Source organism: Dromiciops gliroides, chromosome 5 (assembly GCF_019393635.1).
Source record: "Dromiciops gliroides isolate mDroGli1 chromosome 5, mDroGli1.pri, whole genome shotgun sequence".
Classification (NCBI taxonomy): domain Eukaryota; kingdom Metazoa; phylum Chordata; class Mammalia; order Microbiotheria; family Microbiotheriidae; genus Dromiciops; species Dromiciops gliroides.
The window spans coordinates 136,867,806-136,882,901 of NC_057865.1; the positions used below are offsets into that span (position 1 = coordinate 136,867,806).

The 15,096-nt window shown below is 38.6% G+C and overlaps 1 protein-coding gene across 1 annotated transcript; it reads left to right on the plus strand.

Moving 5' to 3' along the window:
• The first annotated feature begins 1,076 nt into the window (after nt 1-1,076).
• GPR85 (G protein-coupled receptor 85) lies at nt 1,077-11,249 on the plus strand. Its single transcript, XM_043968463.1, is given in 4 exon segments — nt 1,077-1,716; nt 1,953-2,067; nt 3,321-4,519; nt 4,522-11,249. Coding segments are annotated over 2 exon segments (1,125 nt in total). The 5' UTR covers nt 1,077-1,716; nt 1,953-2,067; nt 3,321-3,471; the 3' UTR covers nt 4,599-11,249.
• The last annotated feature ends 3,847 nt before the right edge of the window (nt 11,250-15,096 follow it).

A 15,096-nucleotide genomic window follows, 5' to 3' on the forward strand; every position in this document is an offset into this window, starting at 1 on the left:
CAACAGGCTGTGTGTCTTTTTAGGTAAAATAGTCCCCATGCATTTAATAAGCTTAGAAAATCCTAGTGTAATCATAAATGTGTTACATCATCGCTATCTTACCAATATAAGGTTTTGTGTAATGGCTGTGACATCAAGACGGTGAAGTATTCATTTATAAGCTTTTGGGGGGGGTGGAAACCTTGACTGCAGTGTATCCAATAAGAATGTAATATGCAAATCAACTCATATTATCTGTACGCTGATTGGCTGGAGTTCTCCCGAATGTCACTGTCTCACCACCCAGCAAAGAGCTATTTTATAGCTGCCTAGAGATCAAATTATTACCGTAGAGAAGATCTTTATTTTTTTTCCTGTGTTTCATTAGCAGAATATTATAAAGCAATAAGCATACAGGAAGAGAGGCAGACGTCTTGCAGTGGGAATTAATGAAAGTATGTCCATCGGGGTTCTTTGTTGTGGTTTAAAAATATTGTGATATCTAAGAAACAAAATACTACCTGGGATATGGTGAATAAGGAAATGCATAGCTTTGGTAACATTAGTTGCACCCAAATGTCTGATTATGCAGTTTCTGTGATATCATCAGGACCTTTAGGTAGCTATAACTTTATGTTTCCTTTTATCTTACTAGTATTCTTCATCTGTATTCACAGAGGTGGGGAAAACTCTCTCACATACAACAGCTTTGACATCACCAATCTATTCTACTGTACTTTCGAGGTGGAAAAAAAAAGAAAAGAAAGAGAAAGAAAGGAAAAGAAAAAGAAAAGGGGGGGGGAGCCTATTTATCTCCAGAAGGAGAAAGAGATGTCATTTTAAAATCTTCCCAAGGCTGTTCATTTTAGTCATGTTTATTAAGGTAGAATGGGCACCATATGTTATGCGGCTTGGCAAGGGGGGATGGGGTGTGTTCACCTTCTTCCAAGTAATATACATATCTGCGTATACGGATGATTAACAAGGACAGGGGTAACTTGTGCTAACTGATTCCCCTTCTTCCCAATTAAAATAAAATTATGCTTTTCCCGCCCCCTTCTATATACCAGTCTTTCTGCTAGCTTGCAAATTCAAGAATAAGCTTGGGAATCGTTTGAGAAGGAAACTAAAAGAAGCTCTGATACCCAAAGAAGGAAAGGAGAAAAAAAAAACCTGTGGGGGGGGGGGTGAGGCAAGGGGAGGAGGAAGAAGGGAGGAGGAGTGCAGGGAAGCTGGGGAGGAAGGGGACGGGCACTGGTCGTAGGACCTAATGCATTGCAAAGTACAACAGTGCGGTGATGGGGAAGGAGAGAAGAGCATAATGAGTTCTTTCCAGGCCCTCACTCTGAATGAAGGCAGAGAAAAAGTTCAGAAGCCACAAGAGGGGCCAAACCCTTTATATCCCCAGGAGGACCGGACAGGATCTTCAGTAAATCCAGCTAGCAATGATAACGGTTTGCTGCTGCAGCTGCCCTCATTGAGGCGGTGGCTGCTGCCTCTGCTGCTGCTAGTGTTGCTGTTGCTGCTGCCGCCACCTCTGCTGTTTCTGCTGCTGCTGCTATTTCTGCTGCTGGTGCTGCTGCCCCTACTGCTGCTGCTGCTGGTGCTGCCGCTGCTGGGGCTCCTGCGTTACTGGGAGAGATTGTGCCGCTGCGACAGGGGAGGACGAGGCTAGTAGCTCAAGGAGGCTCCAACGCGCAGGCGCTGTTGGAGCCACTGACTAGCTCCTCAGTCAAGGTACTAAAGCAAAAAAAAAAAAAAAAATTCAGCAATTTATAGAAAGAAGAAGCTATAGTCTGTCGGGATATCCAATACCAACAGGTAGGAGGATATGCTCTTGGTTAGGTTGGGGGGGTTGGGAGGGGGGGCACGGTGGTGATGGAGCTGCAGGTTCACGGGCAGAGATACCTCCCTGTGGTTTTTGACAATAAACTGCATAATGGAAGTACACACAGACAATGCATCTTCAACAGGGCTTATTGGGAGCTCCTTGTCTGGAGAGCATTTCAAGACTGAGGGAAATCGGGCTGCGAACCACCAAGAACAGCTCCCTTGCAACACAGAAGCGATTTTTCTTCCCATCTCCGTGTATGTACTGTGTGTGCATGTGCATGTATCTCTCTATTATAAATCCAGGGGTGGCGGATTTCAGGTTTCGTAATATGCCTGGTGCTGTCAGTATTTACCCGGGGACACACCAGTGGGGAAATTAGAATCATCCAAAGCAGGTTTTGCCAGGGTTTTTTGGTGGCTTATTCTGGGTGGTAGAAGAGTAGCAAAGGGAACGCGCTTTTAGTGGGGGAAATGACTGAAAAAAACCCTGGTTTCCCTGGCGTGGCCCCAAACGCAGAATCTGGGTACCCTGTAGATAATCTGCTTTTTGCTTTAAAATGTAGCTACTTGTTGTTTGGAGCAATGAATAGCGGAGTAAACGGGTGAGGCTTAATTACCCAAGATATTCATTTGAATCCGGGCGGCCAAGGCTTACAAATGGAAGTGCATTATTCCTCTGGGTGTGTTTCCTTGGCCAATATTTACATTAACCATTGCTAGGTATCATGTGGGTTTAAAAGAGAAAAGATTTTTGCCAAAACGGTGGGGGATGGGGTGGGGGAAGGGGACGACAAAAGACTAAATCACATCACTGTTGTGTCCTCCCAGGACCAGTGTCTATTCATTCTAAAGTCTAATGGATGAAATCATGGTTTAGAAGAAAGAGCAAATACTCTTCTGCCTAGACAATATGCAGGAATGATTGTTTCTGATTCGTGTGCTTGATGGGTTCTGGTTAAAATACATAAATTTTGCGGGGGTTCTTTGGGTGTGATCCATATCAACGGAGCAACTATCTGTAAAACATTGACAAATATTAAGACCTCAGATAGATGGAGATAATGTTCCTTTCTCTCCGTGTCTTTTATATTAGCAGCCTCAGTAGGTTTAATTTTACATGCCAATGATTAATTCCTAGGTTGACACCATTTAAAATAAGGACGGTTCATTTTTTAAATCTTAAAGGTATCCAAGTAAAAGGTACCTTTTCTAAAATATAGAGACCCTTTCTGAACTAGATCACTTAAGAAAGCATAAACAAGCCAATCTTCTGAAATCTCAAGCATATTAAATAGTTTATAGCATGCATTTGACATCCAGGTACCTCGAATGTTTGCCCCCCTAAAAAAAAATTATAACATGTAAAACAAAAAAGAGTACTAGATTTTACAACTTCATTTGCTTTCCCATAAATTAACAGCTTAATGTTAGTACTTTCTGACATCATTGCTTGTTAACTTAAGAACTGATAGCTCAATTTTTTTTCAGATATTCTAATGGCAAATCAGATGGAAGAAAGGAGGATGTATGACTAGACACCAAATCAGTTCTTTTTTGTGGATTACATTTGCAGTAAGATGTATGGATCTATCTCTTCCTTGTTCTTATATATAGATCATGAGACTTGACTGAGGCAATATCCTTAGCATCCATCCATCTATGGCGAACTATAGCCATGCAGCTGACAACATTTTGCAAAATCTCTCTCCTTTAACCGCCTTTCTGAAACTGACTTCCCTGGGTTTCATAATAGGAGTCAGCGTGGTGGGTAACCTTCTGATCTCCATTTTGCTAGTCAAAGATAAGACCTTGCATAGAGCTCCTTACTACTTCCTGTTGGATCTTTGCTGCTCAGATATTCTCAGATCTGCAATTTGTTTCCCATTTGTATTCACCTCTGTTAAAAATGGCTCTACCTGGACTTATGGGACTCTGACTTGCAAAGTGATCGCCTTCCTGGGGGTTTTGTCCTGCTTCCACACTGCTTTCATGCTGTTCTGCATCAGCGTCACCAGGTACTTAGCTATAGCTCACCACCGCTTCTATACAAAAAGGCTGACCTTTTGGACTTGTCTGGCTGTCATCTGTATGGTGTGGACCCTCTCTGTAGCAATGGCTTTTCCCCCAGTTTTAGATGTGGGCACTTATTCATTCATTAGGGAGGAGGATCAATGCACCTTTCAACATCGTTCCTTCAGGGCCAATGATTCCTTGGGATTTATGCTGCTCCTTGCCCTCATACTCCTAGCCACACAGCTTGTCTACCTCAAGCTGATATTTTTTGTCCACGATCGAAGGAAAATGAAGCCAGTCCAGTTTGTAGCAGCAGTCAGCCAGAACTGGACTTTTCATGGCCCAGGAGCCAGTGGTCAAGCAGCTGCTAATTGGCTGGCAGGATTTGGAAGGGGCCCCACACCACCCACCCTGCTGGGCATTAGGCAAAATGCAAATACCACAGGCAGAAGAAGGCTGCTGGTCTTAGACGAGTTCAAAATGGAAAAGAGAATCAGCAGAATGTTCTACATCATGACTTTTCTCTTCCTCGCCTTGTGGGGCCCCTACCTGGTGGCCTGTTACTGGAGAGTTTTTGCAAGAGGGCCTGTAGTTCCAGGGGGATTTCTAACAGCCGCTGTCTGGATGAGTTTTGCCCAAGCAGGAATCAATCCTTTTGTCTGCATTTTCTCCAACAGGGAGCTGAGGCGCTGTTTCAGCACAACCCTTCTTTACTGCAGAAAATCCAGGTTACCAAGGGAACCTTACTGTGTTATATGAGGGAGCATCTGTAAATCTTTAGCCTTGTGAAACACTACCCTTCTCTGCTAAGCAATTGTGGCCTGTAGCCATATCTTGAGAAGAAAATCAAGAATGGGATCAGCAGTTGTAAGGATTTGGGCAACATTCTGCAGTCCTTGCATTAGCTCACCTATAATCCTATTTTAAACCTAAAAGTGTTCCTGCTGACCATTGGTGAAGGTTTGTAATTAAGAAAGGACTGAACCACTGCCCTAAGTTTCTCTATGTGGTTGAAATCTAGATCCTGAAAGTAGCAGGTGCTAAGTATCAGTGCTAAATGCTGTGTATATCACTACATAAGATAAGACCATCAAAAAAGATTAGCATTGGACATCTTAATAAATTAAGTTGACATGAGGTAAATGTGTTGATAAAAAAACTAATTTTAGAAGTTTGAAGACTTTGAAACATTTCATACTCTTATTGTTTTTGCAAAGACTAATTACTGGGGGACTTAAAGTACTGTAATCAACTAAAGATGTGCCATGCATTATTGGATTATCACACTTAAAAATCTGTTTGCCTTGTAAGTTTTGGGGAGCATTCCAAAAGCAGGATTTTGGTTCCAATTTGAGTTAACTTCCCACCCCCAAATGTGTTACTGTTTCTAAATGCCATTTTTCCTACTGGTAAAAAATACTAGCATTGGACTATGTTATGTAGCTTTTTGTTGATTTGGTAAAAAGGTTTACTCAACTCATTTTATATTTTGCAAATACTAGATATCTGTCTGGTAGGCAACATTAGTGGTAATATCCAGTCATAATTGAGCATAATACAGAACAAACACATGTTGCCTTATAGGGTTATCTAGTATTTTCCATTTTATTTATCATTGGAGCAAATAGGCAAGGAAAATTGAATCTGTAATTCTGGTCAGTCATCTGGGAGTGCATGAAAGATCACTTAATCCTCTCTTTCCTTTTTCTCCCATGGTTTGAAAAATTAGGGTGCACATCATTGGGATAATGTGAATCATTTTTTTTAAGGTGTGCTGCCCATTCTAGTTTGTTCTGAGAAACACAGGCAGTTGATGTATGTTTATATTTTGAGTCAGCTGTCATGGGGAGACCACAGCCTTAGTATGATATCTTGCACAATTTGTGGAGCATTTATTCTACTGAAGGCACAGTCTTGTTTATACTTTCTGCACATTGGGTGTATTGGTCGTTTTAAATTATTTAAGTTTTAACTTGTGAAAGCTTATAATATGATTTCTGGTATTTTAGAAATACATTAGAGTCTGTGAGTCTCATTCTTTAAGATACAGATGTGTGAATTTCAATATAAAGTTGCATTTGCCAAAATTTACCTGTGTAGCCTGTTAATTTTCTTGGAATAAAATTTTAATTTTTTTAAAACTTACATTAAAAAAAGTTTAGTTAGGAAGCACAAACTAGGGAGATTATAGATGTGTTATGGCTTGTTATTTTCTGTAGTTGCTATATTCCCAAAGTATAAATATATGAATGATGAGGAGCACAAATCTGATAAATGACATCATCTTCAATTGCACTGTTGTGAGGTTTACTATAATTAACTCTCATCCTTGTTCTAATAGGACATTTCTATTCAAAGGTGCAAACCAATATACCTAGTTGGCTAACAGTTTTGAAATAAGCACCACATTTTAATTTTGGAGAGTAGTTACAACTTGGCACCATGAATTTGAAGTCTATAAGAAGCACAACCTACAATAAAAATCTGACAAATCAAAACCATTTATTATTTATTTTTTGTGAGATTACTAGAAATTATATAGTGCTTGCCCCTTTCATTGTACAGTAGTTTTGTATCCACAAAATTATTAACTATAAAATGAAGACATCACTAGAATTCTGAAAAGTTCATGCTGACCTAGAATAATATATGAAACCATCCAGAGTTTTGTTCATATAAGAGCAAAGAATTCAAGCAGTGATTTAGTGAGCAATCTGTTTGACCTCATTTTCACTTCATACCAAAGTTGATTGGATCTGAGGCAAAAATGAATATATTACAGTGAAATGAATCTCAACATATAAATAATGTGCTTCATTGGTATAAGAACTAGACCTGAGATTTCAGTGGGATAGGGCTCTCCCTGATGAAGACACTGTCTCTATCAATGCAGGTCAACAGCTTATTGGTAACTTAAAGTTGTCTAGAGTAGGGCTTCTTAAACTTTTTCTACTTTTTGCCTGAGAAATTTTTATGCAACCCTGAGTATATATGTATATAAAATAAGTATACATAACCTTTTACTGTTGCCAATTTTTGTGACCCCCCACATTCAGTTATGTGACCCCCATATGAGTTAACCTGTGAAACTGTTAAACTTAAACTGTCACAGTTTAAGAAGCTTGGATCTAGAGCACTTACAAGTGAAGTGATTTGTCCAGGGTCATACCACCAGCATGTCAAAATTCATTCCTTGGTCTTCCTAGTTTGGAGATTGGCTCTCTATCTATTATAACATGCTGTCTCTCTAATTCGAATGAGAATTGTTAATATCATGGTCTGAAACATAATGAAGGACTTTTTGCCAAAGGAAAGTTATTTTGATTACATTCAATTTCAAAATGAAAGCTTTTCATTGGAAAAAAATAATTACAGTGATTACAGCTATGGAGCACCTTAAGCAAGCAGACTTTTAATCATCCCTGGCAACTTTAGCACCATACTACCTCCATGAAGGATGTGGAGACCAGGATGTTAATATCCATTTCATAAAGGAGAAAACTGATATACAGTTCAAGACTAAAGGAGCTAAACAAACAAGCAAAAGAATAAAGGAGCCAAGGTCTGAGCACTTGATTTCTAATATATCTCAAGATATCCAGCTTTGCTTCCCATATATGAACATATATTCTTATAAATAAACATACAAGAAAATTACAAACTTGAAGCCACTTAAATTTAATGTGTACAATTGTTACTTGAACATAAAAATAATTAGACCAACATTTGCAGATCAGGTGCTGAGCAATGGAGGTCAACACTGTTTGTAAGTCATCAAAATAACTGTGAAAGGCAATGTGACATAGTGCACAGAGCTGGCCTCAAAGCCAGGAAGACCTAAGTTCAAGTTTAATCTTTGATACCCTGACTGTGTGACCTTGGACAAGTCACTTAACTTCTCTGGGCAGTTCTCTAAGACCACAGGTTATAGAATAAGTGCCAACATGCGTCGATAGAGGGAGTTTACTTACTTGAGAGTTCCCTATACCAATAAAATCATATATCTGGTCTCTATCCCTTCCCCCTGAGATAACTAAAGTTTCCAGAATACAAATGGTTGGTCTATTTTTGGTTTCTTAATGACAAATTCAGATCGACTGGCCTTCCAATTGAAAGCTCAACTGTTGTGACAGTTGGAAGTAACTGATTTAACATGAAAATGATCTAATCAGGGCATCTTATAGACATAGCCCCAGTGCTTTCTAACTGCTCAATGGGAAAGGCACATGTTGTCAACAGTAATGATGTGCTGTGCCACATATACTAACTCACCATCTGTAGAACCTGTGCTTTGAATTTCTAGTAGCAATGATTAGTTTGCATTGATCCACCCACATACTTTGTGCCCAATAGGCTATATTTGTGAGATAACTGGCTAACATTAAGAGCATAGTCTGTGGCCATGCAATCTTATCCATCAATTAATGGAAGCACAAAGAGGCCTATTGCCTTGCTTGAGTCCCCAAATATGATGACTATGCAATGCAAAGCAAATGGTTGGAGATGGAAAACACTGTTTGAACACCTGAATTTCTAAAGAGAGAAAAACCTGAATTTCCAAAGTTTTCCCTCTCTATTGAATTTCAGCCTATTGTATTTTGGTTGTAGTTGGTAAGATCAGATTCTATTACCATGGAGATTGATTTGTACTTGCTAATCAACTATCTTGTCTGCTCCTTCTCTTGCTTCTGCTCTCTTGGGTACAAAATGATTAGCTTATACTTGAATAACAGACATGGTATTCATGGATATGAGTCAGTCTCTCCTCCCACTTTCCTTGGATTCCCTTCTATGTCTTTTCTCCCATGTCTCCTTACGGCTTCCTGAGATGCCCTTCAAATCAGTTTCCCATCCACTCTAACACACCAGTTAGGCAATCAATTATGACATGATTGGGTGAATTGCCTATTGTGGGCCTTTAAGATTGTCACTGGAATGAATGAATGAAGGGGAAACCACCAACCACTGATTGTTGATCTTTTTGCCAGCTGTATGAAAGAAGCACAGTAGAGCCAAGAGGATCAGAGACTCTCTCACAGTCCTGGTTGTCAGTTTTAAGAATAGCTAAGTCTCTTGCACACTTAACTGAGATGTAAATTTGTCCCTCTTTCCCCTCCTTCCTCACCTCCACCCTCCTATCTCCAAATATACTCCCACACCTATCAGGATAGCAAGACCTGGAATTCATAGTGTATTTGTGGTTAAACAAGGAGGCCAGATTGTATTTGGGATGTCTAAGCTTTGACCAGATTGTGAAGAATGGATAGAGGTTCCTGGAAGAATTCCCCTCTGGTGGCAATATGGAATATGGCTTTATTTCTAGGGTGTGAAACAAAGGCAGGAACAATTATATGATTGTGTTAGTGGTTTGGCATAGTAAAAAATAGCTACCTCATGAATGTTTGTTTTTGTTTTTGCTTTTTTAAACCAGCCCTTAGTTGGGCACTAAGTACTTTTCCCTTACCCACTCACCCCCTCCCCCCCAAAAAATCTGGCTTGGCCTGCAAAGTATGATTATATTGAAAATACAATAGATCACCTTTATGGTGCTGGTGTAGGAGAGTGGATTAATTCCAACTTTATAAATAATCATTGTGTTTTGAGGGGGATATACTCATGAGAAATCAGAAGCCATGTAGTAATGAAGTCTTACAATGGGATTCTTTGATAATTTTTATGGCAGCGTGACCCGTAATTCAGAGGGAAACATAACAAAACTCAGCATGTCTATGCACTCACCATGAGCTGTCCCCATTTCATTCATAACATAGCTTTCATTCTTACTAGAACAGAGTGGCTGGTATAGAATTCATTAATTCCATATGAGGAAGAAGAAGAAAATACAGGTAAGATGATAAATGTTAAGTTTTATAAAGACTAGCTAAATACATTTATCCAGGTAGATGCTTACCAGAGTTGCAGGTTATTTCTGGTCCCAGCATCCTAGAAAGGGGTCCCCCGCCCCATGCCATGAATTTTGCGTTGGCATTTTTTTGGCATTGTACAGATACATGGTTTGAATTGAAACTGCAGGAATCTATTATGAAAATGGTTTATTTGCTGAGAATGTTTGCATGCTAGTTTCTGGGGCTTTTCTATTTCTTTCTGAAACATTCTGACAGTAAAATAATACAGCTCTTTAATGTTGAAGGCCATTTTCATGACTAGCCAGAAGGTTGTATATAAATGAATAATCCAGCTCATCTGACTCAACTGGGGTTTTTTAGCCATCCATCAAAATAGTCATACTGGTTTGTTGAAAAAGACACAGGTTCCAGGTAATAGAGATTTGTTGTTAATAAGAATGATGTGGAGAAAGCTTTCTGGATAACCTTTTTAACCCTGGCCTATAATAATTATATCTAGACAGATGTAATAAAATTTTAAAAATATTTCAATTAAATTCAACAAACATTTAATAAGTGCTATGTTCAAGGCACTATGCTAAGGTAATGGGGATACAGAGATGAAAATGACATGATCCTTGATTTCATAGAGCTTACAGTTTAATAGGGAGATGAGATGTATATGCAAATAATTATAATACCAGAGTGGTAATGGGAGATTCAAGAAAGATGAGATCATTTTTAGCTGAAGAATTTCAAGGAGGAGATGATGTCTGATTCAGGCCATGACGAACAAGGACGTTTTCAATAGGTTGAGGGGGAAGAGGGGAGGGGACCTGTTTAAGGTATGGGGGCTGACATCTGTAGTAAATGTATAGAGTCAGGAGAGGGCAATAGGGTCCTCAGGAATGGTAAATAAGTACTTAAATTGAGCTAGAATTTAGAGTCATCTAGAGCAGTACTTCTGAAATAAGATTGGAAAGACACAGTCATGTTGTTAAAGGCCTTGAATGACAAAATAAGGCATTTATATTTTGTTCCATATTCAAATGGGGAGCCACTCAAAGACTTCAAGCAAGCGAATGTTATTTTGAGACCTATGCATTAGAAAGATTACTTTGGTCACAGATGGATTAAAGAGCCAAAACACCACAACTCTTGGCAAGTAATTGGACATAAGAAGCAAAGGAGAGGAAAAAGTCAAAAGTGACTATGAGTTATCTGGCCTGAATGACTGGATGAATCATGGTATCAGCAATAGAAATAGTGATGTTAGGATTAAGGGTGGTTTTTGAGTGATGAATAATGAGTTTTATTTTGTATGTGCTGAGTTAGAGGCATTGGTGGGATTTCTAGGTGGTGATAGCAAGAAGAGATTAGGAAATGCAGAACAAAAAGTCAGGGAGGAGAAAAAGACTAGAAATGGAGATTTGGCAATTGTTTGCATCTAGTTAATAATTGTGTAACGATTGGAATGACGCCACCTGCTGGAGACTTACTGTAGAAGAGTTCCGCCCATGAAGCGAAGGTCTTTGAGGGCAAGACCAGGAGTCTTTTCTTTGGCGTCAGGAAGTGACGCGGGATAGTGGGAGGAGGAAGGAAGAGACTGGCGCTCAGTCTCAGTCTCTTTCCTTTGGACTCTGGTGGAGAGCGGAGCTAGAAATGTGCTCTCCCTTTAATAGATAGGAATCTAGGCCTTTTTCTCTCTCTTAACCAAATTCTTATTCTCCTTAATAAATGCTTAAAGGTCTAACTCTTGCTAAAGCTTATAATTTATTGGCGGCCACTCATTAGATATTTTAGACAGTTTAGCTAGAATTTTAGCCCTTAACAATTGAGTACATAGGAATATATGATATTGCTAAGATAGAAGAGAGGAAAGTTGAGTGGAAGCACTTAGAAGATAGGAGAAAAAATAAAAAGCATTCAAGAAAACTAACTTGGAAGAAACAAATAGGTAAAAGACCAAGATAGAGCACTGTAAGAGAACTCAATAAATGAAAGAGTAGCTAGAATGAGGAGGTGGTCAACAATGTCAAACTCAGCAAAAAAGGTCAAGTAAGATGAAAAGATTCAATTTTGTTTTGCAATTAGAAAGTAATTGATGAGCTTGAAAAGGAGTAATTTCAGTAGTATATTAGGGATGGAAGCAAGATTGCAGAAGGCTGAGAAGTGGATGTTTGATTAGGAAGTAGAGGTGGCAAATGTAGACTAGTCTCTCTATGAGTTTAACAGGGAAGGAGAGGAAACAGCACAATACCTTGAGAGTATACAGTCAAATTAAGGAAAGACTTTAAAATCTTTAGTTTTGCCAGTTGGAGTTGGTTGTACAAGAGAAGAGGCCCTTTAGAGGCCAAAAGGATTTCCTTCCATTGCTATTAACCCTTTGTATTAATAGTATTAGAAAAGAGGCAAAGAATAATTTAACCGCTTTCTCCAACTTGATTGGAGATTAGGGTCAGGAGCACAACTTGTATCTATGTAGAGAGACTATCTCTTCAATTAGTGGAGAAACTATCCAAGGGACCCCTCCTTTCTGAAACTTGTTTGGAGGCCAGTATCATATATAAAGGGCAAAGTCAATCCCCTAACATCTAGAAGTGTTATGAGTAGCTTCTAGGAAAATTTTGTAACAGTAACCATTGATTGGCTCCAAACTATGGGCACAACCACCTTCAACAGAGCAAAACGCAAGTTGTTTCTCTGAAACAATCTAACAGATGTTCTCCCCTTTGTGCCCATGGAACTACCATTTCTTTAGCATAAAAGTAAAGGTTGCACAGATTATAAATCCTATTTTTTAAAAAGTTTTTATAAAAAGATTATGAAAAAATGCTTTACTTCTTTTTGAACAAATGAGTGTCTACTTTAGTCAATCCTTGGTCTCATCAATATGGAGATACCCACCAATGGTACAGATTGTGACATCTGTGTGTCTCCTTATGCTCTGATTCTAGTTTACAACTCCTATAAATCTTCCATTAGGACATTTATCTAATATTTTGGATGCCTTCCTCAATTCAATTCAATAAGCATATATAAAGGACTTATTACAAGGAAGGCACTGTGCCAAGCTCTAAGACAGAAATCTTTACCCTGGAGTCTGTTAACTTAAAAAAAAACTTTAAAAAATTATTATATTTCAATATAATTGGTTTCTGTTGTAGTCCTAGGTGGTTTTTTATGCATTTAGAAACATTAGTCTGAAAAGGGGTCTATTACCAAACTTTCCATGGGTATCATGATACAAAAAAGTTAAGAATCTTTGCTTTAGGATTAAAAAGTATCTCATTTTCTGTTTGCAGTGACTCTATCATATATGGCCAGGCATGTCTAGTCTACAGTGGGACAATTAAAGAATAGGCAAAACATAGATGGGACTATAATTATGAGGAATTACTTATGATACATTTTGAAATCTGAAACAAAGATTTGGTTTGCCTCAAACCTGAGGGTATTGAGGTGGTTGACTTTTTTTTTTCCTCCACTGTGTTAATCTCTCTATTCTGGAATATAAAGAAAAAAACGAAATTGTCCCTACCTTCATCGAGCTTTCATATTACTGGTTCTTTTTTTTTTTTTTTAGTGAGGCAATTGGGGTTAAGTGACTTGCCCAGGGTCACACAGCTAGTAAGTGTTAAGTGTCTGAGGCCGGATTTGAACTCAGGTACTCCTGACTCCAGGGCCGGTGCTCTATCCACTGCGCCACCTAGCTGCCCCTTACTGGTTCTTTTAACGTTCTATTGATGCCAGGATAACACCAGGATGGTCCATATGTCATTCCTTGCTATCACTATATGGACTAGCTTAACTCCCTTTCCAACCATTCTTATGATACTTTTTGCATTTTTAAAGTATTTGCATACTTTTTGTTCATTACCCTACTCAGCCTACTCATACACATTGTGTATCTCTTCACTGACTTTTCTGACACATGTAATTTTGATTCTTCATATATTGTGGTATTCCATGATCCACAGTCTTTTGACTCTTGCTCAAATTCTTCCAGCATCACTGTAAGCATATTTTTCTTAAAAAGATGTTTGCCATGTTTATTTGCTTATTTTTGTATATAAGGACACGTGTACTCAAATATACTGCAGGGTAAAGATCATTAGAATCTCAAAAGTGTCTGAATTAGTAATATAAGATGTACTACCTTAGATAAAAATGATAAAAATTATTCACTTTTATGTATTTGAAACAAAAAAAGAATGACCAGTTAGAAACAATAATACTTATAACAAATACTACTAATACCTAATACTAGTCTCTCTCATCTATCCCCTTCTTTCCACTCACAACTACCACTCTTAAATGAGCTATTGTAATAGAATCCTAATTGGTTTCCTTGCTTCAAGTCTCTCCCCTCTCTAATCTCTCTTCTCCATAGATGCATGATTTGTATTCCTAAAACATAGATCTGATGATGTCTCTCTCTCTCCTGCTCCAACAACTCCAGTGGCTCCCTATTATCTTTCAAATAAAACACAAATGCTTCCATTTGATATGTAAGGACTGGCTTTAAATTTTGGCTCCAGCCTACTTTTCTGTACTTCATATATAATGAATGAATGCTTCCCTTCACACACGCTACAGTCCAGCTAAACTAGCCTGTTTTCTGTTCCTCAAACTCAATATTCCATCACTGTGCCTTGGCACTAGCTGTCTCCCATGCCTGAAATGCACTACCTCCTCCCTTCTCCTTAGAAACCCTTGCCTTCTTCAAAGAACTAGTACACCTTCCACCTCCAGATGCTGTTACCCTGTATCAAGGTTGTAAATAGTTTGTATTTATTTATTTATATGCATGCATGTTCTTCTCCCCTCCCCCTGCCCCCAATAGAATGGAAGCTCTTTGTGGGCGGAGAATTTTTTTTTTCATATTTATCTTTGTATCCTTAGCCCCTAGGACAGGGTCTGACACATAGTAGGTACTTAATAAATGCTTGCTGATTAATTGATTGACTGATTGATTGACTAGTTCACATTTTTATAGCCCTTTACAATCTATAAAGCACATTCCTTACAACTTCATTTTGTTATGTCAAAAATTCATGATGTCTTTGGTGTGATTTCTTCACCCATGTAGATCACAACACCTCTGCAGCCTAGTAGATTATCTTTAAGAACTGCTGTGGCAGAAAAAATGATCACCCTGATGAGTCTTACCAAATCTAGCTAAGACTGGTCTTCAGACAACAAACACAGAGCACCATTTGTCCATATTTGAAGTCTTCCCACCTTGTCAACACTTTTGAGAAACCAAGGTAGGGGTGCATTAGTAAATGTTCAACAACTGACTCTTTGGGGGGAAATGTATACACTGAACACACTTTTAAGGTAAATCTAAACCATCAGTATTTTCCTCTACTACTTTCTTAAGTATAGAAAAACAATAAAACAATAAATCAAGCTTTGTTTT